Source organism: Polychytrium aggregatum (assembly GCF_025602895.1).
Source record: "Polychytrium aggregatum strain JEL109 chromosome Unknown BJ171scaffold_8, whole genome shotgun sequence".
In the NCBI taxonomy this organism is placed as follows: Eukaryota; Fungi; Chytridiomycota; class Chytridiomycetes; order Polychytriales; genus Polychytrium; species Polychytrium aggregatum.
The window spans coordinates 87,199-109,972 of NW_026516210.1; the positions used below are offsets into that span (position 1 = coordinate 87,199).

The 22,774-nt window shown below is 58.8% G+C and overlaps 6 protein-coding genes across 6 annotated transcripts; 5 read left to right on the plus strand and 1 right to left on the minus strand.

Moving 5' to 3' along the window:
* Positions 1-1,699: 1,699 nt before the first annotated feature.
* Positions 1,700-5,835, plus strand: BJ171DRAFT_292207 (Pkinase-domain-containing protein). The gene is made up of 10 exons (XM_053106941.1): positions 1,700-2,020; positions 2,276-2,440; positions 2,743-2,826; positions 3,031-3,261; positions 3,405-3,434; positions 3,549-4,324; positions 4,585-4,864; positions 5,023-5,122; positions 5,232-5,566; positions 5,661-5,835. The coding sequence occupies exons 1-10, from the start codon at positions 1,898-1,900 to the stop codon at positions 5,736-5,738; spliced, it is 2,202 nt and encodes a 733-aa protein (XP_052969220.1). The 5' UTR covers positions 1,700-1,897; the 3' UTR covers positions 5,739-5,835.
* BJ171DRAFT_493767 (uncharacterized protein) lies at positions 5,431-6,200 on the plus strand. Its single transcript, XM_053109938.1, has 2 exons — positions 5,431-5,566; positions 5,661-6,200. The coding sequence occupies exon 2, from the start codon at positions 5,779-5,781 to the stop codon at positions 6,175-6,177; it is 399 nt and encodes a 132-aa protein (XP_052969221.1). The 5' UTR covers positions 5,431-5,566; positions 5,661-5,778; the 3' UTR covers positions 6,178-6,200.
* A 1,234-nt stretch (positions 6,201-7,434) lies between these two features.
* Positions 7,435-9,315, plus strand: BJ171DRAFT_292253 (uncharacterized protein). Its single transcript, XM_053106943.1, has 2 exons — positions 7,435-7,985; positions 8,208-9,315. The coding sequence occupies exons 1-2, from the start codon at positions 7,568-7,570 to the stop codon at positions 9,242-9,244; spliced, it is 1,455 nt and encodes a 484-aa protein (XP_052969222.1). The 5' UTR covers positions 7,435-7,567; the 3' UTR covers positions 9,245-9,315.
* Positions 9,316-10,773: 1,458 nt separating this feature from the next.
* BJ171DRAFT_420913 (glycosyl transferase family 41-domain-containing protein) lies at positions 10,774-13,658 on the plus strand (the record flags this gene model as incomplete). Its single annotated transcript, XM_053107463.1, has 7 exons — positions 10,774-11,442; positions 11,662-12,027; positions 12,157-12,309; positions 12,484-12,643; positions 12,745-12,941; positions 13,059-13,159; positions 13,259-13,658. The coding sequence occupies 7 exons, from the start codon at positions 10,774-10,776 to the stop codon at positions 13,656-13,658; spliced, it is 2,046 nt and encodes a 681-aa protein (XP_052969223.1).
* Positions 13,659-13,823: 165 nt separating this feature from the next.
* On the minus strand, positions 13,824-17,140 carry BJ171DRAFT_292225 (calcium-activated chloride channel-domain-containing protein). Its single transcript, XM_053106942.1, has 7 exons — positions 16,791-17,140; positions 16,344-16,617; positions 16,062-16,262; positions 15,593-15,907; positions 14,864-15,382; positions 14,499-14,663; positions 13,824-14,366 (listed from the first exon to the last, which is right to left on the minus strand). The coding sequence occupies exons 1-7, from the start codon at positions 17,009-17,011 to the stop codon at positions 13,989-13,991; spliced, it is 2,073 nt and encodes a 690-aa protein (XP_052969224.1). The 5' UTR covers positions 17,012-17,140; the 3' UTR covers positions 13,824-13,988.
* A 2,551-nt stretch (positions 17,141-19,691) lies between these two features.
* Positions 19,692-22,538, plus strand: BJ171DRAFT_421102 (uncharacterized protein; the record flags this gene model as incomplete). Its single annotated transcript, XM_053107470.1, has 8 exons — positions 19,692-19,830; positions 19,978-20,117; positions 20,235-20,618; positions 20,746-20,883; positions 21,039-21,123; positions 21,217-21,670; positions 21,763-21,890; positions 22,054-22,538. Coding segments are annotated over 8 exons (1,953 nt in total), but the record flags the coding sequence as incomplete, so codon positions are not given.
* Between the last annotated feature and the right edge of the window lie 236 nt (positions 22,539-22,774).

Genomic DNA, 22,774 nt, shown 5'->3' on the forward strand with positions numbered 1-22,774 from the left:
AGCGAGCGATGCGTTTCTGGATCTGAATCAAGGACGCCACTGTGCAGTATCTCGGCCAGCCCAAAATGCGCTGGTTTTGAGGAGATTCTTTCTTCCCCAAGGGCAGAACCAGCCATCGTCGCTATTTTCTCGCCAGATGGCTCCCCGCAAGAGAAAGACACCAGCCAGGCGACCAAGTGGATCCAGAGCACCCACAAGGCCCTTGGTCTGCAGGAATGGATGAGCACCACACCAAGTCCCAAGATCCTTGGGTTGGATCCCTTCCTGCAATACATTCGCCATGTGTTCGATGGAGACATGCTGGACAAACAGCTGTGCTTCAGCCTGACCCGGCGACGGCGATTCAAACGACTCGATCTCTACAGCAAGCGACAGCGCACTGTCCACGAGATGTGCAAGCAAGTCATCGACCAGGCACCAAGGGAGACCGAAGTGGTGATTGCCTTTGGGAATGCCTCCTGGAAACAGGGGAAGGGATACGCATCTAGTCCCAGGAGACTCAGGTTCGCCAAGTACTTTGAGCAGTTCCACCACCACCAGAGACGACCACCAGAGACGACCACCAGACCAATCCGTCTCCAAGATCCATGTGTGCTCGGTGAACGAGTTCAACACATCCCAGGTGTGCTCACACTGCCGGGAATTCAAGCGACTCGAGAAGGTCGAGTATCTTGATATCGAGAAACCACACTTTGTCCGGAGCTGTGCAAGCTGCCATACGCTGTGGGATCGAGACATCAATGCAGCCAGGAACATGATCTCGGTATGCCAGTCGATCATCGCCACAGGAGATCGGCCATGTGTATTCAAGACTGTGCTTCCGGACCCACCCAAAACAAAGAGATTGCCAACGAAGACAGGAGTGCAATGCCATGGCCTACCCGCTGGGCCTACAAGTCAGTTAGCGGGTTTCAGACATCTGAAGCCCGAAAGGGGAAGTGTCCCGTTTTTTCTGGATAGACTGTAAGCATCTTGCACTGTTCCTTGAGTATTTCGACAGTGGATGCCGGGTCGCCCATATTCTGGGCAGTCCACTTCGGGGTTGCCATCCCTCTTGGGATGGTCGATGGGAGGTGTTTGACTCCCTTGTGCAAAGTGTGTGTGTGTGTGCAAAGTGTGTGTGTGTGTGTGACGGCGAGAGGCTTCTCGCCTTCCCTCGGGGGTCTCTCGCCAGAGACTGCTCTTCTCGCCGACCGAGGTGGCTCCGAGAGCGCGTTTTTTCGTTCTCGCTCATTTTTTTAACAAGTAATTTTTTCATAGTGTTCCATATCGGGGCGCGTGCGACGCAGTGGGCCACAAGCCAGGCAGACAAGAGGCCCCCAGCAAGCGATGCAGCCGACAAAGACACAGCGAAAGGGCGGCACAGAGCGGTGCGACTGCAGGAGGCACAAGTGTGTGTGGGAAAGAGGGAGAGGCAGACCAGGACAGGCGAGACCGCTGGGACGCAAAAGAGCGAAATCGAAACAACGGATTAACGACTCCAGCCAGCAGATTAACGACTCCAGCCAGCAGATTAACGACTGCAGACAGCAGATTAACGACTCCAGACAGCGGACACGGTCCTGTGGAGTGCTCGCCAGCGCCGGCACGCAGTCGACGCCTCTGTGCGCCGGCCCTCGGTCGAAGTGGTTCGCTCGCCTTGTCACCCGGGCCCGATACAGCCCTGCTATTTTTACGCCCCTTCCCCCGCGCTCGCCCCGCTTGCTCCCTCCCCCATCAAGATCCGAGCTCTGGCCGATTCGATACCACTGCCGTCCCTGCCCTCTCCTCCTCCGTCGCCTGCTGGCCTTGCGAGCTCGTCACCGCCCTTCCCCGCACCCGCAATTCAGCATCTCCCTGTCGTCTCCGTCCTCTCAGCCCCGCTCATCCGCTCAGCATCGACGCTACCCCGCTCAACATGTCGATGCAAGTCCTGAAGCAGGGATACGGCCAGGTCAAGGAGGATGGCCTTCGAGGCTTCATGTGGTCCAAGCGATGGATCGTCCTGCGCGATCGCACGCTGTCTTTCCACCGCAACGAGGCAAGTGGCCGACGCCGCCCGAGACTTGCGGCTTTCCGAGGGACCGGAGGCGCTCCTGCAGCCGCAAATCGCCATGGCTCTCGTTCCTGGGACAGCGAGTGAGCGGAAAAGGGGGGGGGCTTCGACCTTCACGGGGCGGCACTGGGCAAACCAACCCGCTCGACATTGAGAGCCCATGGCCGCATCAGCCGCACCGCCCTGCCAGCAACTGCGGATCGACCTGGGCTGACATCGCCCTGTTCTTTCTGATTCCAGAATACCTACCAGGCCCTCAGCTTCATGTTCCTGAAGGAGATCCAGGCCGTCGAGCGATCGACCGCCAAGCCGTACTGCTTCGAGGTCAACTCCGTGGACAAATCCTGCATGATTGCCTTCACCAGCGACGAAGAACTGTACTCCTGGATGGATGCCATCTATGAAGTCTGTATTGCTGTACACTCGCTGCTCTGGCGAGGCAGGCGGCTTCATCACACCAGCAGAATGTGCCTGGGAGAATGGGAGCCACGCCAGGCTGGGCTGTGCGTTCTTTCTCGGTTTGCATGTCTTCCCGACCTCTCCGGCTCGACGCAGACTTGATGAACGTTGGCCCCGCCAGCATAGCCAGCAGTGCTGTGTCTGCTGGCTGACCTGTCGCTGGTCGGGTTGGTTCGGCTGCTCTTGTCGGCTTGCTGCACCGGCGTGCTCGGCTGACCGTCAACTCGTCCGCCCGCTGCCTTTCCCAGATGACCCCCCAAAGCAACTCATACCCCACCGATTTCGCCCACAACGTTCATGTCGGAATCGACTCGAAGAGCGGAGCTTTCTCGGTAATCAATCCCCCCCCCACCGCCGCATTTGTTGCGAGTGTTGTGCCGGGAGCTTTTTCGGCACCAATCACCGGCGGCTTCAGCAGTCTGGACCATCTATGACAAGCAGCCGACCGTCGCATTCGGCGATTCTTCATGGTGCACGCTGTCTCCCCGCTGTCTCCCTCGCTCGCTCATGCTGACGACAGTTTGCGTATCATCCAGGGTCTCCCACGAGAATGGAAAGCACTCTTGGATTCCTCCAGTATCTCCAAAGAAGAGCTCGAGCGCGATCCCGAAACCGTCCTGGAGGTGCTTGAGTTCTACTCCGGCATGGATCGGGACAGCCGCTCGGACACACAGAGTTTGGCCAACATTCCCCGGCGAGACGGGTCCGTCCGTCGTCATCAGCGAGAGCAGTCCCGTCGAGAGGATGGATCACCAAGCTCACGCTCTGTAAGCACCGTCTCGGAAATTGCCTCGTGATAACCGGAAGACGCCTTCCCTTCGCTGTCCCAGCCGCTAGTTGCCATGCTGCTCTTTGGCTACGGCTTGGATATACCGACTGCTAAGAACTGTTTTTGTTCTCGAATCGCCAGGACGGAACACCTCGCATTCCACCTCGAGGCGTAAGTAGCTGCTTCGACGCTCAAGCCCGGGACAGTGTCGACCTGACAGGCCACCGCCGTATCGCGCTGTGCTGCATTGCCGCCGCCTTACACTGACGGCCCGCTATGATCTAGGTGTCGGGCTCGGGCAAACCTGTGCCGCGGAGGGAGCATCGCGGCGATCGTGACCATGTCAGCACACGGTCCCGGAGCGACTCGCGTGGCGAGAAGGATTCGCTTCGAAGCGAGTCCCGAGGCGAATCCCGGGGCGAATCTCGGAGCGATACCCGTGGAGACCCGAAATCCGACTCCTCCCGTACATCGCCGGGCATGTCCCGTAGCCGCTCTGTCCGGGAGACCAGCTTGGCTCCGTCGGCCATCCCCACCCGGGGCGACTCGACCCGCAAGATCCCGCAACGATCAAAATCCGAGTCCCGCTCCGAGCCTCGCTCGGAGTCTCGCTCCCAAGGGCGCTCGGAGCGACGCCCGATCCGCCACGATGAATCGGAGGAATCATCAAGTCGTTCGGAGCGATCCCGTGCCGACCGTGACAAGTCCATGTACCGCTCACCTGCCCACAGCCGTGAGAACGTCAATCGCGACAAGTCCGTCTACCAGCAGCGAAGCGACAGGGCGAACTATGCCGATGCCCGCGACAAGTCTGTGTATAAGCCGCGAACCGACAGCCGCAAGAAGCGCGAAGATGACAAGGGTGACAAGTCGGATAAGAAGGATAAGGCTGATCAGGACGACCAGGCCGACCAAGACGATGTGCCCAGCGTTCGCAAGGTCAAGCGGGCCAACCGAAGCTCTGAGCTTTCGGAGGCCCAGGTTCTGGAGCAGCTGGAGCAGCTGTCGTCCAAGGGCGACCCGACTCAAATCTACGCCAAAATCAAGAAGATCGGACAGGGGTACGCGATGGCGTTCGGCCGCTCAGTGGCAATATGCTGAGGGGGAGGGGATGCTACAACACGTGGCGATGAGTGGACTTGTGAAGTCGATGGTTGGTGGTGTGAGTTTGTGGGACGGATGAGCATGGGCAACAACGTTGTCATGAACGCTTACCGCAGGGAAGGCGGGCTTGCAGAGTATCTGATCGGTCGCCTGATCTGTCGTCTGATCATCTCGTACTTCTCCTGTCGGGCAAATGGCATTCCGTTCGCTCAAACAGTGCCTCTGGCGCTGTGTTCATGGCCCGACGGAATGGATCCAAGTCTATGGTGGCCATCAAGCAAATGGATCTGGCGCTGCAGCCACGCAAGGATCTGGTGATCAACGAAATCAAGGTCATGCGGGACAGCCAGCACCCCAACATCGTCAACTACCAGGACAGCTATCTCGTTGGCAAGGAGCTCTGGGTCGTCATGGAGTTCATGGAAGGTGGCGCCCTGACGGACGTGATCGAAAACAACACTCTGAATGAGAACCAGATCGCGGCTATTTCCTTTGAGGTATGTGATCATGGCTGCTGCACTGAGGCTCCTTGCAAACGCACGACAGCGCGACAGGAGTAAGTGGAATGCACCACAGTTCAGAGAAACCCGAAGACTTGGGGCGCCCTTGCTGAGGAGACGACCTGTGCGATACTGATCCAAACAATACCATGCAGGCTATGAAAGGACTGCGGCATCTGCACTCCAAGAATATCATCCACAGAGACATCAAGAGTGACAACGTTCTGCTCAATGCCGAGGGCCACGTCAAGATCAGTACGTTGATGAGAGCGCCGCTGCAGCTGCCTCATGCACATGTCCCTCCTGTTCTGTATCGCTCTGCGTACTGCGTATTGATGCTCCCCCGCAATGTCTATCTCTCCAGCCGACTTTGGCTTCTGTGCCCGCATCACAGCGGAGCGATCGAAGCGAGCAACCATGGTCGGTACGGCCTACTGGATGGCCCCCGAGGTTGTCAAAAACAAAGAGTACGGTGCCAAGGTTGACGTGTGGTCGGCGGGCATCATGGCCATCGAAATGATCGAGGGCGAGCCGCCGTATCTGGATGTCGACCCGATCAAGGCCCTGTATCTCATCGCCACCAACGGCACGCCCAAGCTCAAGCACCCCGAGAAGATGGGCTCGCAGTTCAAGAGCTTTCTCAGCCGCTGTCTGGAGGTCGATGTCTCGAAACGAGCAGACAGTGAGGAGCTCCTCTCGGTAAGACCTCTGTCCGGCAGTCGGTATCGTCGGCGTTCATGTGTCCAACCGTTGCTAACATGGCGACGACCGCCGTGTGTTTTGCCGACAACAGCACCCGTTCTTCAAGCAAGCGGCCCCTCGCAGCGCCCTGGTGCCGCTGGTGAAGAAGGTCAAGAGCGCCGGCAAGTGAACGCCCCCTCTGCTCGGTACTCGGACGGACAAGTCGCTCGATGCTGCTGGGTCGGCTGGATGGCCTGCCCCTTGTGTCTTTTGGCCCCGGCGAGTGCTGTTGCGCCGCTCTGGCCTGTCTCCAGCAAGAGTATTTATCGTTAGTCACCCTCGTTAGTTTCTCCCTCACTCTGTTTGTCCCCACTTTCTCTCGTCTACCTGGCCCTCCCGCACCTCCCTCCGCACACACAAGCACATTCTGTGTTTCTGATACTCGTGGGCTGGCCACTTCCATGCTTTGCTTTCTCCCTCCTTCCCTCTACTATGGCTGTGTTACCGCACTCTTCTTGAATGATAGATGCGCCCACCACCACCGCCGCCCGCCAGCAGCAGCAGCCGCGCATGCTGGCTCTCCGGCGGCTCGGCCTGTTCTCTGGCGCAACAGACGAATTGCCTCATGAACATTGCTTTTGTATGTACTGCATCTGTCGACTACGACTCGCGATATGGGAGACGTTCTCTGCGCATCCGGCTTGGAGGGGGGCGGGATGCATCTATGGCATCCACAGGTGTGCACCACATCTGTGTATATTCTCTGTGCCGCACCTCGACACTTGATCATCCACATCCACATCCACATCCACATCCACATCCACATCCACATCCACATCCACATCCACATCCACATCCACATCCACATCCACATCCACATCGGCACCATCCCTGTCTTGCCCATCCGCACCGCCCTCGTGCTCGCTTTCTCCTCTTCCAGACCCGGCTCGGCCCCACCGCGCGCTCGCCACCGTCTGGGTTTGGGCCCTTGCTTTCCCAGACGAGCGCAACAGCGCCACCCAGTGTTCCGCATCGTTGTCGTTGCTATTGTTATTGTTGTCGCTGTTACTGTCGTCGCTGTTACTGTTGTTAATCGTCCGCGGATCTCGGCCGATCGCTGCCGGCTGCAATCCTTTCTCGCGATGGCGATCTGCGTCCCCATCCGTCGCCGTCTCCATCCCGCTGCATCCCCTCTGTCGCTCGCGGCTTGTTTCTGCAGCGGCCCCCGACCAGATTGGCTGCTCTGTCGCACCTTCCCCTTTCTTTGCTCGGCCGAGCCAGCCATCCTGTTTCCGTCTTGGCGAGTCGCACGCTTCTTTGCCCGTGCCGTCGTTTGGTCTGCGCTCTCTCTTCCGCTGCCGTCGCTCGTGCTATCGATCTCCCTCCGTCGCTCCGGAACGCATTCCGCGGCGGCTCCATCGCAGACCCGATCACGACCGATTCCCGGCGGCTGGCCGGCCTGGCCCGAATCCTTCTGGCCGGATCTCCTCGCACGATACGCCTCTCGTCCCCCAAATCGCTCGGCTGAAGCAGCGTAGGTGACGGCCCTCCCTCCTCCTCCAGCCCGCTCACGCCGCCTCTCTCGCCCTTGGTCGACAACATTTCACCCAAGCACCAGAGCCGCCCCTGGGCTTGGTTTTCTTGCGCCTTCGAATCGACCGGCCCCGAGCAGCGATCGCGGTCGAGCCTCATCTGCACTCCATCCCTTCCTTGGCTCACTCGTGCGTGCACTGGACAGAGTCGCTGCTGCATCCGAGAGTCACTTGGTCGTGCTTCGACTCATCGCTTGCGTTCCCATCTGGGTATTTGGCTCGGTCCTCTTGGCTGCAGTCCTTTTCCTTCGGCGCCTTCTTTTGCTTGGTTGCTACTCGGTTGCTGCTCGGTTTGGTTGCTCGGTTGCAGCCGGCCACCAGACCAGGAACTGATCAGCATCTCGCTCTGCCCTTGATCCCGCTCCATAACTGCTTGTCTTTCAACGCTTTCGCGGTGACTCCCCCCCAGCAGTCCGTCTTCACTCCAATGCATCCAAGCCATTCGATAGGCGCTGCATCGTTCAGCACCGCCGCCCCGCAGCCCTTCAGCACCAACGGCTGGCCCACCGGTCAACCGAGCCGTTATCCACCCGAAGCTGACCCTGCTGCCCCGATCCCGACCTCCTCGGTCCAGCCTAATATGTTGCCTCCCCATCCGTCGTCCGGCGCCGCTCCAGCCATCCACCAACATCGGCAGTACCAGCGACGCACAACCAGCATCCTCCAATTCCAGAAGAGCCACTCGGAGCCCAACCTGTTCCAGGACTCCTCGGCCAGCTCCGCACCCAAATTCGCCAACCTTCAGATCTCGCAACCAAGGGCGCCTAGCCCTTTCCCGAACCAGGTTCACGCTGTCGGCAATGGCATGTCTCCAGATCCTGTTCATGGTGCCCCCCAGTCAGCGGGTACGTTGCTTGCCCGATAATCTGTCGTCGCTCATTGAGCCAAGCCGCATGGTCTGAGGCCCCCTCCGTACTCGCCGCATCGTCTCCGGCTTTGTTGGCTGCTCGTTTCGTGTACTCGTTATCTCGTCTCGGCACTGTCGTCATTGATCAGTGTCGCCGCTCTGGTCGGGCCGCCCTGTGAATGTCTGTCTCACAACGGAACCTCCTGTGCTGCTTCTCCAGTCCGAATGTACCAGCAACCGCAGCAAAATGGCATCGGCATCACCGATCCTGCCTCGATCGACCGGCTTGTTCACGCCTTTCCCACCGGCCGCGGCATCTCTGAGCCACCGATACAAACGTCTCTCCGAATCCCAAATCAAAACGTCTCGATCATGCCGGCTCTTCCCCAGAGCGTAGGCCCATCTTCACAGCAGATGGTCCAAGCCATGCAGATCTCCCCCGTCTCGATCGAGCCCCCGTTTCCACTGCCCTCAGCCAACCCAGCCCAGAACAATATGTCCCGGCTCCATTCACCCTCGGCCCTTCCTTCAGCTCCGCAGCACCGGGATGTCGCATTCATGTCGTCTGAATCCGTGGCCCTGCGTCCTGCTCTCGTGCCATCGCAATCTCCGTCTCCGTACCAGCAGCCTCTTATGCATATCAATCGCCCGCACGACCCTGCGAGCCACTCTATCCAGCAGACGCCTCCCATGCACCCGCACTCACATCCCCAGCAAGTTCCGCCTCTCCAGATCCCGCCCCTGGCCCACTCGCAGCTCCCGTTGTCAAACCAGCCCCAGCCACTTGTCCAGTCCCAGCCGCAGCCACCGCTACCACCGTTGCCGCCGTTGCCGCAAACACAGTATCCGGCTGCTCAATTGGTACCGCAGCTTCCACAGCAGCAACCACAGCCGCTCCAACTCCCTCCCCAGCCGCTGCAGCATGTTGGGTCGTCCCAAGCCTACGCCCAGATGCAGCACTACTTCCACATCCCTCCCCTCGCACAGTCAGACCCCAGTCTGCAGATGCTGAGTGTCTATGGGCTGCCCTACGTCTCCCAGCCATTGATGTACGCCCATTTGATGAACGGCACGCCGTCCTTCAACCAACTGACCGCTGGCATTACTCAGATGCCTGGACAGGGTGCAAACTATATTCCCTATGTCTACCAGCTGCCCATGGGCATCTCGGCTCCGTCGGTCGGCGTTGTCAGTGGCGTGCCTGTCATCACCCGCAAGGAGTACTTTGGTAGGCTCTACGAAATACGACCGCACTGAATGCGCATCGGTGTGTACCGCGCAAGACGGCTGCTGTATGCCTGGACTCATCCGTCTCGTTTCCCGCCGACGCTGCAGATTACTTCCTGCAGATGGCCCATCAAAAGTACGGTGCTCAAGACTATCGAGCCGCTCTGGCGCTTCTCCAGGAGCTGTACACCGTCCAGCCTGAGCACTTGCCCACGCTGCTGCTACTGGGCTGCACGTGCTACTCGCTCAACATGCACGATCTGTCCATCTTCTACAACAACCTTATCCTCAACATCGACCCGCAATTCTCGGAGGCATATTCGAACCTGGGAACGACGTACCGCGGCATCGCCATCGCCAAGGGCCCGCAGACTCTGGTCAGCGGCACCGGCCAGACGGCTTTGGAGCTTGCCGAGCAGTTCTATCGAATCGCCATCTCGATCCGACCAAAGTACTGGGACGCGAGTATCAACCTTGCGGGGCTGCTTGGCGGACACGGTCGTTGCCGCGAGGCCGTCGAGGTGTATGACGCGCTCGAGTCGCTGATGGAGCAAGAGTTCCCCGCCGAGTATCGAATGGAGCGCTCGTGCATCATCAATTCATCAGAAGTCAACGACGCAGAGCTCTGCCGCCGCATCAGCGAGATCGAAGCCAAGCGCCGTGACTACATCAAGCAGCAGCGGCTCCAGGGTCTCGGGTCCCCGGGCGAGGCCAGCGGATACACGGACGAGCGTCGCCGCGAGCTGTTCTATGCGCGCGGCAACCTGCTCTATGCCATGAAGGAGATCTTTTGGGCCAAGGTCGAGTACTACAAGGGCCTGTCAGCCGTCGGCATCGACGTCGGCCGCATCCTCAAGCCGCTAGAGAGCACACATGGCGGCCTGCCTCCCCCCATCATCACTCCAGGACACGCGCTCGCGCTGCTGCAAAAGTCCAAGCAGGGCCAGGTGCCAGGCCAGACCCAGCCGCTCAACCAGTTTGTGCCGTCTCTGCCTGTGCTGGCGCTGCCACAACAGCCGCAGGCACAGGCTCCGACGTCGGCATCGGCATCGGGCTTGGACCCCGTCATGTACCACCCCACGACAGCCCTGATCTTCCAGACCCTTGCCAAGATCCACCAGGACTTCCAGCAGATCCCCTCGGCGGCGCTGTGCTACTACATGTCGCTGGCGATCCTTCCAACGGCCAATAACTGCAACAACCTTGGCATCATCTTGGCCCCACAGCGGCTGCAGGAGTCGATTCAGTGGTACGAAGTCGGGCTCAACATCGATCCCTCGCATGTGCACCTCTACACCAACCTCGGCTCGGCTCTCAAGGATTTTGGGCAGATCCAGAATGGCATTGCGTGCTACCAGCAGGCCATCGCTCTGCAGCCCGACTTTTACATTGCGCTCGCCAACTTGGCCAACGTCTTCAAGGACCTTGGCAAAGTCGACGATGCCATCGGGCTGTATCGCCGCGCGCTGGCGGTCAAGCCCGACTTTGTCGAGGCCTTCTGCAACTACGTCAACAGCCTGCTGTTTATCTGCGAGTGGCAGGACCGCTCCGAGAATCTGATGAAGATCAAGTCGATTGTGCAGAAGCAGCTGCTCGAGTCGCGCTCATCGTACCCGCGCACCGTACCTACTGTGCTGCCCTTCCACACGTTCACATACTCGTCTCTGACTTCGTGGATGGTTCGCGAGATTGCGCGCCGGAATGCCGAGCGGACGCTCTACAACGTCACCTCGAGCGACTGGTTCCCGGGCTTCCCGCAGCGGCCAGGGCGATACCTGTTGCCTCAGTCGCTCTCGCAAGCCACTTCCGAGCACGGCATCTTGCAGTCGCTACACTACCCGTACCCTTACTCCACGCCCCCGCCGCCCTTCCCCCACATCAGGGTTGGCTATCTCAGCTCGGACTTCAACAACCACCCGCTTGCGCACTTGATGCAGAGCGTCTTTGGGATGCACAACCGCGGCCGCTTCCGGGTGTACTGCTACTCCCTCTCGCCCCACGATGGCTCGCCGTACCGTGCCAAGATCGAGGCCGAATCGGACTACTTTGTTGATGTATCGATGTGGTCCGTCAAGGACATTGTCGAGCGCATCGTCAGCGATGGCATCCACATCCTCTGCAACCTCAACGGGTACACCAAAGGCGGCAAGAACGAGGTCTTTGCCGCCCGCCCTGCCCCCATCCAAATGGCGTTCATGGGCTTTGCCGGAACGATGGGCGGCGGGCCAGTGGAAAGCGGATATGTTTCGGACCACGAGGGCTTCAGTAACCCCGGCGACGACTATGGGATTCGGGAGGATGCTCGAGACGCAGAGAACCAACGGCAGCGCCAGGCTCTGACCCATACCGAGCTCGACGATATCTTCAGCAACGCGGATCCTGCCTTTTTCGACGACCTTAGCGGCGAGAAATCGGACCATGCCGAGTTCTTTGAAAACGTCGCAGAGCGTTGGATCGACTATATGGTCGTGGACGAGATTGCCTGTCCTCGCAGGCTTGTCTGTGCGGAACCTCTACCACAGCGAGACATTGACAACGACACTGGATGCATCGTCCCTGCCGACAACAGCACGCATCACCTGCGCGGGCCGGTCCAACCCCACAACGACGCCAACCGCATCTATCTCGAAGGCCTGGTATATTTGCCGCAGACCTATTTCGTGAACGACCATCGCCAAGGATTCCGAGAGGAAATCGACGCCGAGGTCCTTCAACTTGTCCGGGAGAATGGCGAGTCGGCTACCAGCGAGATCGAAGGCCGGGTAAAGCAAACCCAAGATTTGATCTCGGCCTCGCAGCAGCTTCAGTACGGCGTCGAGGCCTCAACAATTGTCGCGGCCGTCGAGGCTCCACCGGCGTCGGTGTCGCAGCAGATCCAGCAGCAGCTCTCCGATGTTGTCCACAGAGAGAAAATGGATCACCTCGAAGCCATCCATGCAGAGCGGCTCGATGACCCGGACCAAGAGTCGCTCACACCCGAAGAACGCCACCGCTGGACCGTTGAGCAGATTCTGCGACTCAAGGGCCGCCGCGAGCTTTTCCCTCAGCTCGATGAGCAAACTGTGATCTTTGCCAACTTTAACCAGCTATACAAGGTAGTGTCATGCGTCGTCGAGCTTACCGATATTGTTCCCATGAGGGAGGCCTGTGGAATAAGATGGGATAAGGACAGCCCCGTGAGGAGAAGCCGGTGTGGTCGAGGGAGCTTGCCGGAGTGCCTCGGGACGTGACCGTGTTTCTCATCAGAGACTGTGATTGGATTTGGACAGATCGACCCGGAGATCTTCAAGACCTGGATGCAGATCCTCAAGCGAGTGCCCAACTCTGTTCTCTGGCTGCTTCGGTTTCCACCTGCGGGTGAACCCCACCTGAAGCGCAAGGCTGTGGAGTTGGTTGGCGAGGAAGTAGCCCAGCGCCTGGTCTTTACAGGTACGACGAGATTCTATGCACGACAGCGCCTGTTACTTGCCTGTTGCTTCTCGCTGGCTGCTGACTGCTGACTGCTGACTGCTTCTCGCTGGCTGCTGTAGATGTGGCCCCAAAGCATATCCATATCCATCGTGGGCGAATCGCAGACATATTCCTTGACACTCCCGAGTGCAACGCCCACACCACCGCCGCCGATATCCTGTGGAGCGGTACTCCGTTGATTACATATCCAAAGTACGATTTCAAGATGTGCAGCCGTGTGGCGGCTTCGATCTCCTATGCCACTGGCACTTGGAATGTGCGCGATCCACATGGAGTCCCTCACCGAGAGATGGCCGAGGCCGAGTCTCTGCTCGGTCAAGACCGTACCTCGACCAAGAAGCGATGCAATGAGGGCATCAAGCTGGACCTCAAGCGCCTCAAAGACCCACACCTTCTCGGCCATCTGATGGTCGTCAACTCGTACGAAGAGTATGCCGATCAGGCCGTCATGCTTGCTCGCAGCGTCAAGTGGAGGTGGCGCCGCATCGCTGGGCCCAAGGGTCTCGGTATCATGCAAGACGACCGGTACCACGGCACCGACGTCTCGAACCTGATTCCGCTGCCATCCGCGAGCAAGGGGCCTATGTCGCAGTGCCTGACATCACTTGCGATGCTAGCGCCTTCGGGCTTGCTGGTTCGCCTGCGTCGGCGGCTCTTCCTGACCCGAGATATCCAGCCCCTGTTTGACACCAACCGGTGGGTCAGGGGCCTCGAGGCGGGGATGGAGCTGGCGATGGATCGCTGGAACCAAGGGTGGAGCCACATGATGGAGCCCCGCAACCACCTCGAGTTCAAGGCCGTGATGAAGAGCGGGATAGGCTCTGGACGCCTTGTCCTCGAGCCGAGCGCCGGATCAGACGGCCATCCTGACTCGAACGAGGTGTTGGATCTGGCTGCCTACAGACCCGATGTGCCCAAGAAGCGGATGCGTCTGTCGTCGCGATGTCTGTGGGTTAACGAAGACGGCTTGTAAAGCTCGATCCTACCCTGCCTGATCCGATCTGCTCTGAAAGCGCCATCCCACATGTCATTGCGATTCATCTGTATTTGTTTTTTTCTTCCGTACCAAACATGGGAACATTCATAGCGAGAAACGAAAGTCGGTTGCGTGCGTGTGATATGGATGATGATAGTGGGGAGGGAGGCAAGCTGTTCCACTCGATTGGGGGTGGATGTGAGAGCGGAGACGGAAGGCTCGTTGACGCACAGGCTCGTTGACGCACAGACCATCGCAATCTACTTGCGATCCATCCACAACTCACTGGGCCGCGGTCCATGCAGCTAGCCATGAGGCATCTGCGCTCTACTCCTGATTGGCCGATACCGCCTCGTGAACGGTGCCGGAGATGCGGTCCAAGCTCGCTTCTTTGATGGCAGCCGCCTCGGAGAGAATCTGCGAGTCGGATATGCTCGCGGTGATGCCGGCGTTGGAGAGGATCGCGTGCTTGGCGACATACTGTGCTCTGCGAATGATGATGTCTCCCTCGGGCACGAACGAAGCGAGGATCAGACGGACAACGTGCTGGCACAAAAAGTAGCCATGCTCCCAGATGAACACGGCCAGAATTACTTGCGGGAGTCTGGCGAGGGACTGTGTCGAGGCGACGGCATCGACGTCCCAATTTCGGTACAAAAACACCAGTGCAGGCGAGACCACCGATCCAAGCCAGGCCAGGAGTTGCTGTCAAGGAGAGTGGATCAAGACAACGCACGATGGATGTGTGAGTGGCCGTCTCAGGGGCTCCCCTGGAGTGTTCTGTCTCAGTGACGGGGCATGCACCCGCTGCGATCTGCCAAGGAAAGCAGTACATACCATGTTGTTGAGCCAGGGCCCCATATTCTCGGCACGCACCGGGATCGGGCGGCGAGTCGCTTGGCAGATCTTGAGGGCATCCGAGCGGAGCTCGACCCAGTTGTTGATGAGGCACATCAGCGGACCGAGTGGCCAGACGACAGAAAAGACAGCGAGCATGCCAAACTACACACAGAGGAGGAGCCGCAGCCATTGATTTGTTCGCAAGAATCGGTGAGCTGTCCGGGTCTCATCTACACTTGGGCTCCGAGTCTTCCATCGCATCGGGATGCATTCTTGGTCCTTGTCTGGACACTCAGACATCGCCGCTCGGGACACACCACATCCCTCTGCCTCGGCAGCCTTCCAGCCTCTCGCCAACTGACCTGCAGGCACATCTCCGAGTACTCGGCAAAGACGTCATGTTCTGGCTTGGCAAGCTCGGTACGGATCTGCTCGATCAGCTCGATTTCCTCGGCATCCATGTTGCCGACGACCTGCTTGTCCTTTCGTCGCTCGATGGCCTTGTTCACTTTGTCCATAGCCATGGGCAGCAGAACTTCAACAGCGTTGTTGACCACCTGGCCGGTGGCAAAGAAGAAGAAGACACGGAGCTGCAGCACCGTCGGAGCCAGCGCAGCGGAACTGTTGAAGTGGCCGATAAAGCCGAGCTGGATGAGGTAGTGGCCGAGCACGTCGGCGGCCGGAATGAAGACGAAGCTGATGATCAAAAGCGACAAAAAGATCAGCAGGAACGAAGAGAGGAAGATCTTCTCGCTGAGCGAGTTCTGGTGATCCGAGACAGTGGGTCGGTTTTCGAGCTCCGTGAGCTTGCGGGCAATCTTGTTGTATTCAGCGGTCACAAGCGGAAGCGCCGCGCAGTAAACCACTGTGGGGAGGAGTCCCTGTTGCGCGAACGAACCGGTGAGTCGGTGGTAAGTCGGTGGGCAAGTCAGTGGGCAAGTCGGTGAGCGGGTTCGCAAGTGGATCAGTGGATCGGCGCAGCAAGAGCTCAGTCATTCGGTGTGCCAACGTATCCGTGACGACGGCGAGATATCTTCCCAATGCCGATTTTGCCACACTCACGGCCACGAGCCGCTCTCACGCAAACTCACCAGCACCATCTTGAAGGGCCCGTTGTAGTATTCGTTGAAGAAGATTTCCAAGCTCACGACAGCAAAGATGATGACCGAGAGAGCCAAGATCGAGCCCACGAGCGCCGGGAACGTGACGGAGCAGATGGTGCGCCATCGCTGGACGGGCGAGTAGTAGCGCATCTTCTCGCCTGTGGCTTCGTCCACCAACACGGCTTCGGCCTTGAATCCAGGGCGCGACCGCAGTGTCTTGGATGCATTTCGGGTGGCCCAGCGAACCGATAGATAGGAGGCGTGGCGCTTCCAGAGCTCGATGGTGAGGACGGACCAGATGCTCTGTTGCAGTCGGAGCAGCACAGAGGTACCGGTTAGAAACGCATGCATCCGGGAGCATGTGAAAGCAGCATGTCTGTCGTGTCGGCGGAAGCGGGAGTCGGTGCACTCGGTGCACTCGGTGCACTCGGTGCTGTCAAGCAGTCGGCGTACTCACCATGACGATAGCCAGCACGGGCGAATATGCATCATTGGCCAGCCAGGCGATCACGCCCACGACCGCAGGAAGGACCAGCGAGAAGAAATAGAACTGCAGGAAGGAGAAGTAGAGGGCAACATTCTCGCCGAAAACGTCCTTGATGGAGTCCAAGTCGCTGCGGGACAGAATCCACTTTTGGCTCCAGGTCTTGATCCAGCGCTGTGGAATGGAGGGATTGCATCAGCGACAGCCGATTATCCCATTCGGCGGCTCTGCTCGCCGGCGTCCTGTTGCACTTGCCTTGTCGAAATCCTTATCGTGAGGGGTGAGCAAGGCCTCGACATACTTGCCGCCGACGGATTCTGTGCGCTCGCCAGCCGGGGTTGGGGCAATGGGCATGTCAACGAGCAGGCCCACACCTCCCTCGGCGTAGGGCTGGACGAGCAAGTCGTGGATGAGACGCAGACGCTGGGCCGGTGACAAGACCAAGCGCGAAGAAGGCTTCTGGTCGTCCGGGAGCGAGGCAATGGGAGAGTCGCGCGGAAGGCCGACATCGTTGAGCCAGTCGTTCACGCTGACGAAGAGATTGCAATATAAACGGGGCCCAGTGTCAGCCGAATCGATGCAGAGGATGATTTCAGCAGGGGAAATGCAATCAATAGCTTGGCTGGACCCACAGCAGGAGACAGCGATCGTCCCATCATGGAGAATAGATTGCTGGGCATGAGTGACAGAGGGTCCACATACCACTCCTTGTGCCACTCTCGGGTAAGCAGCTCATCTGGGCAATGGATCCAAATCGAGAGACGGTCTGCGTCGAGCTTGCGGGTCTTGAAGACCAGGCCAACAGCTTGGAGCCTCGCAGTGAGGTTGTTCCAGGCCGAGATGGCCTGCGCCGGGTCGACACCGGGCAGGGATTCGCGGAAGATGATGACCCAGTCGACGGCGTGGGTAGGGAAGTTGCTCATGGCGGAGAGAGTGGGAGCAGCGATGTAGCAGTCTGTAGCTGGCGGAGAGACGGCAAACGGACACTTGGCAGATGGGCACTTGGCAGACGGCGCCCGGCTGTCGAAAGTCGATGGCTGGCAAGACAGAATCCAGGTGGATGAGGACGGTGGCGGCTGGTGATTTCCCCCCGGCCAGGCCAAGGCAAGCCACAGCCCAGGGCAGCGCCACCGACCCGCACTCGACCCGCACTCGACCCGCACTCGACCCGCACTCGACCCGGCTGGCTGGCCGGCCGCGCTGTGGCTGCGTGTGGGTGCAAGATCGCGCTCTCGTTCGTCTGCTTGCGGCTGCTGCCCTCTCCCCTCGTCAACCCCCCAGGTAAGGGGCGCTCGGCCGACCCGCATGCCTGCAGGCCAGCGCCGACGCCGGCTGGATGCATCCCGATCTAACCCCGGGCCCGATCGCATCCTTGTTCCCAGGCACTCTGCCCGCCATGGCGAGTCCACTTGCGCTTGTTTTGCTCGCGATTGCCCTCCTGAGCTCGCTCGTGCCAACCACACTCGTCGGGGCCATCTATGCCGATGAAGCCGGCACCTACGACTGGACCCGGCACGCCGTCGGCATTCCCAAATTCTCGTTCTTCCAAACCATCGACAAAGTCAACTCGCTATTTGTGGCAACGGACCGCAATGTCCTGGCCCAGCTGGAGACCAAAACGGGTGAAATTGGTGAGCATCTGGGCTGCTTGAGCCAGCGGTTCACTCATCTGCTGCCGAATGCCAGAGCTTCGACATCGAATGCTCCCACACGATACACTCGGGATCACCGGTGGTTTGGAACGATGGTACGATGCGCTCACAGGATCGCTCCGGACACGCTGGTCGTGCTCACACCTTTGCTTGCTGGCAGTTTGGCGACAGGTCCTCGAGCCGGATGACAACATTCTGTCCTTGATCTCGGATAAAGAAAGTCGGTATCTATTGATGTGCATAGCTGACGTGCCCGACCCACGCACCAAGCATCGATTTCTCTCTCTGCCGCTGCGTCGTGCGGCGCCGATCGCCATGAATGGGCTCGCTATAACCTTTCGTTTCGATTGACCGGAACTCACTGTGGTGCACGCTCCCTGCACGCAGCCCTCCTTTCTGTCAGTGGAAAGCACTCTCTGCACGCCCGTCTGTGGAGTGCCAAGTCGGGCCAGCCCCTCTGGGACTATTCCCTCGAAGACGTTCGCGGTGCTGACTCGGCTGCAGCATTGTACTTGACCGACAAGGCCAGTGACGATGTTGCCGTACTTGTGCAAGACACATTGTTCCGCATCAGCGGCCGAGATGGTGCCGTCATCTGGAGAACATCGCTCGACGAACATGGGTGGGTCCATCTGCTCCATCATCGTTTTAATTGATCGCATCCTGTAACCGAGGAATGCACCATCATCCCCCGGCTCGTGTCGTGCATTGTCATCTTGCAGATCGTGGCTGCCTTCAAAACCCCTTGCCTGTTGCAGAGTCAGCTGTCTCGACAGCGGGCCCTTGGTCCACGTCAATCCAGTCGCTGATATTGCTGCCCGACAGCGACTTTTCTGGACTGGCCCAGGTTGGCGATAAGCTCTATGTCTACGGCAAAGATGTCCACGGCCACGTGGTGCTCTACACGACCGATGTCGACTCTGGCAAGCTGCTGCAGGCCCTCCCTGTATCCGAGAAGGAGACCATCACGGGCGAATACGCCTTGCTCAAATCGGCCAAGGGAATCCACTTGTCGTGGCTTACCAAGGACGGCCATCTGGCTCTCCGCAATCTTGCCCACGACACGAAGGCTGCCAAGCTCCTCGATGCTGAGGTTAGTTGATCGTCGATCACAAACCGCACGAGCTTGTCGACCACGGACCGCACGAGGCTGTCTCGACTACGCGTATTGCAGTGCCTTGCCGTGCTCTTCCTTGAACATGCCTGAGCTGATTGACATTATTTTCGATTTATGATCAGGAGTATGTCCAAGGCAGTGCTTCTCTCCGACAGCTCAGCGCCGGAGTGGATGCCGTTGTCGTCTCTGGCTCTGATGCCCATGTGGTTCTGGCTTACGACGATGAGCTGCAAACACTCAAAAATGTGCATTCGTTTGCTCGCAAGCAGGTAAGGCTGATACCATGTGGACCCAGCAGGTCGGCTGATATAGGCATCGTCCTTTGAGGGCGAAGCTCGCCTGAATCTACCTTTGGTACCAGACATGTGTCCATAGCCTCACAGCCTCATCCTTATTCCACTTGCAGTCCGATGACCTGGTTGCCAGCTACGCTTCCGACAAGCACGCCTATATCGCCCTGGCCTCAAAGCTGATGGTAACTAGGCTCAGTCGCCTCCCAGTTGTGACAGAGATGCATACCGTAGCTCCATACTAACGCCACGCACGATTACTCAGGATACCTTTGCCCTGGACATCTTTGATGTGAACCTTGGCACTGCTCTGCCTTCGCGCTCAGCGCCTCTTGCCCCTCACTTTGATGGCCCGCTTACTCTGGTGAGCATCCTGCTACGTTGTCGCATCCGCGAGTCACAAATCCGCGCCAGCTGGACGGGCAGCGCTGACTTGGAGTATCTCTGTATTTCGCTCCATCTGTTGGCTCCAATCCGGCGACAGGCTGCATTCCACATTTCAGCCAAGCGCACCGAGTCTTCCCAGCCTCAGTTCCTGCTTTCCAGCACCAGTGGATCGTTGGTCCTGATCAAGGGCGAAAAGACGACCTGGTCGCGCGAGGAGTCCCTTGCCCATGCCACCAAAGCCCAATTTGTGGATCTGCCAGAGTCGTCGCTGCTTTCTGAAGAGTACAACGAACTCGGTGAGTGCGCCCAGTACTCGCGATCGAAACATGCCTTGTCGCCTTGATCTGCACACTTTGGGCCATCCATAATTTCTTTGGGATCTAACACACGGCCATCGTCATATCTCTGCCGACGGCATCGTGTCCATGCCGGCGCTGATACAGATGAAGGCCAGACCCATCGCGACATCTCTTCACCTGTTGAGCGGTACCTCCGCCGGCTCAGCTCCCACGCATCCAAAGCCCTGGTATGCCGTCCTGACGCACTCTTGACTCTGTGTGTGCGGAGGCGCTGTTCATCCAGAGTCAGCTGCCAACTGCTGACCTTTGCCTTCCCCCACTAGTCCTTCCTCATCCAGTCCGCTGACGCCCTGTCCAAGGGCAAGCTCCCGTCCTTTGGAGAGCGTGCCCCACTTGACCAGAAACAGCTGTTCCGGGACACCCACGGAATCCACAAACTCATCGTCTTTGCCACCAAGACTGGCAAGGTTGTTGCGCTGGACACTCTGAAGGGCGTTGTCGTTTGGACATACTATCTGCCCAATTCCCAGATCCGCCACGTCGATCTGGTTCGCGACGCTCTTGTCAAGTTCCCACCGGTCTTGACTATTTCCGTCGAGTCGAACCTTTCGAACGAGTCCACGCTCGTGCTGCTGGATGCCCTCAAGGGCAGCCCATACTCTCCCTCCGCGAATGTACCGGCCAAGGCGACCTTCTCGCAGCTGCCCAAGATTATCATCAAGTTGCCTGTTGACGAGCCTGAGAGCCGCATCCATCCGCTTGCGGTTGTCGGCTCGGATTTGAAGGTGCGTCTTTACCCATATGCGCATGAGGGATGCGGTACACAGCGCAGTATCTTCCTTTCCTGATGGAGAGGGAATACGCAGCCGGATCAGAGGCCATGGTCTAACCTCCTTGCATGCTGGGATTCAGATTCGTCTGTTCCCCGATAGCGAAGAGGCTCATCGAGCCTTCGAAACCGTCCGCTCGGCCATGCACTTCTACCTCTCTGGTGGTGTGGGCTCCAGCAGCGTCCGCGGCTACGCCGTTTCTTCGGATGCTCATGTTCAGGTAAGCGGTAAAGCTGTGAACCCCCCCCCTCACTGATACGCTGTCCAGGACGTGCTTATTCGCGCGTCTGCGAATGTAACTGCGAGCTGGCCGGTTGGCGGGCCAACTTGATCCCGATCAGGCTTGACTGATTATTGTTCCTGCGATCGGTCCAGGGGGCTTACTCGACCGTGCAAACCTGGGAGTTCAAGCTTCCCGATGGGGAGACCCTTGCGGCCATCTCGGAGCGAAGCAACGGTGGTAAGATGGCATCCGTCCCGCCTTTTGGCAGTGAGTGCGTGTCGGCGCAAATGCAAGCTCCAGCTGCACCGACTGAATAGCATGTCTTTGCAGAAAATGTGGCGTCAATGGGCCGTGTCCTGGGCGATCGATCTGTGCTCTACAAGTACCTCAACCCCAACACTGTCGGAATCGTCTCGGTCAAGGCGGCTCTCCCGGATCACACCACCGCGTACTTCTACCTCCTCGACTCTGTCACTGGCCGTCTGTACTTCTCGCGCGCCCACCAGGCTGCTGGTATTGTCAGCGCCACGACTCCGTCGATCCAACTGCTGATGTGCGAGAACTTTGTTGTCTACACCTACTGGAACCACGGCCCAGGTGCCAGCAACGTCGCCGATCCCCTTCCCGAGAGCTTCGATCACGAAACAGATGAGAAGACCCGCCGAAGAAAGATGAAGAAGGCTCAGCGAGCTCACACCGGAACCCTGGTCCCCGATGTCAAGGGCCTCGAGGTTGTTGTGATGGAGCTGTTTGAGAGCATCAAGCCCGATGAGCGCGACGAAAGGTACGATCGTGAAGCATGTTCTGACCAAGCAATCCTGCGTCACATGGCGCGCAACTGAGTGCTAATCGAGGATGCAAATCACATGTCTCTAGTCGCAACTACACCTCGTACTCGCTGCAAGTCCCGCATGTCTTGACGCAAGCGTACAGCTTCCCCTACACGGTCACCTCGATCGGCGTGACCACAACCAAGATGGGCATCACCACGCGTGAAATCTTGTGTAAGTGGCGGCAGTCGCTGCGGGACCGATCAGCTATTGATTTGGATGATGCTGATGGCGAGGATGCAAGGATGTGGGCGTACACCCCAAGGGAGATGTGATCTGGGAAGTCACCCGTGGACCAAGTCGCTCGCTTCTCACTGTCCGCCGGTTGCGGTTGCAGTCGGACTCAAGAACGGACAGCTGTATGGCGTCAACAAGCGACTGCTCGATCCCCGTCGGCCCCTTGCAGCCCCGACTGCCAACGACAAGGAGGAAATGCTGGTGCCCTACCGGCCCCAAATCGACTACAACCCCAAGGATGTGGCCTCGTACCACATCGAAGTCAACGGCATCGAGCACATCCAGGCCTCCGCGGCGGTCCTCGAGTCGACCTCGCTCGTGGTGGCCTTTGGACTCGATGTCTTCTTCACGCGCCGCCACCCGTCCAAGATGTTCGACGTGCTGAGCGAGGACTTCAACTATGCCGCGCTGATTCTCACGATCGTGGCTCTGTTTGTGTCGATCTACGTCTCCAAGTACATGGTACGTGACATGGCCTCATTCGCACCGAGTGCTGCTGCATACGGGAGAGCTCAGCAATGCGCCACTGGGCCGCTGTTGCATCCGTGGGAAGAGAAGGGCAACGACACGCCTGCTGACAACTAATACCCATGCATGCTGGCGTGTTACTCCAGGTCGAGCGCAAGAAGCTCAGAGAGCAATGGAAGTGAGATGCCTCGGGCCCCTGCTGCCTCATGCCGCCGTTTGTACCTCCAGCAGGAAATACATCTCCCCATGCGATATTCAGAGCGGCTTGCACGGCGATGGAGCAGTCCTCGGCAGTGCGCTGGTGGTGCGCCGGTGGTGTGATGGTGGTGCGCTGGTGGTGCGGCAGAATCGGA

Coding starts and splice junctions, on each gene's coding strand:
- BJ171DRAFT_292207 (XM_053106941.1), top strand. CDS start 1,898: ATGTCGATGCAAGTCCTGAAGCAGGGATACGGCCAGGTCAAGGAGGAT. Junction 2,021..2,275: donor TGTCTTTCCACCGCAACGAG/GCAAGTGGCCGA, acceptor TTCTGATTCCAG/AATACCTACCAGGCCCTCAG. Junction 2,441..2,742: donor GGATGGATGCCATCTATGAA/GTCTGTATTGCT, acceptor TGCCTTTCCCAG/ATGACCCCCCAAAGCAACTC.
- BJ171DRAFT_493767 (XM_053109938.1), top strand. CDS start 5,779: ATGCTGCTGGGTCGGCTGGATGGCCTGCCCCTTGTGTCTTTTGGCCCC.
- BJ171DRAFT_292253 (XM_053106943.1), top strand. CDS start 7,568: ATGCATCCAAGCCATTCGATAGGCGCTGCATCGTTCAGCACCGCCGCC. Junction 7,986..8,207: donor TGGTGCCCCCCAGTCAGCGG/GTACGTTGCTTG, acceptor CTGCTTCTCCAG/TCCGAATGTACCAGCAACCG.
- BJ171DRAFT_292225 (XM_053106942.1), bottom strand. CDS start 17,011: ATGAGCAACTTCCCTACCCACGCCGTCGACTGGGTCATCATCTTCCGC. Junction 15,383..15,592: donor GGCCCTTCAAGATGGTGCTG/GTGAGTTTGCGT, acceptor TTCGCGCAACAG/GGACTCCTCCCCACAGTGGT. Junction 14,664..14,863: donor ACTCGGAGATGTGCCTGCAG/GTCAGTTGGCGA, acceptor CTCTGTGTGTAG/TTTGGCATGCTCGCTGTCTT.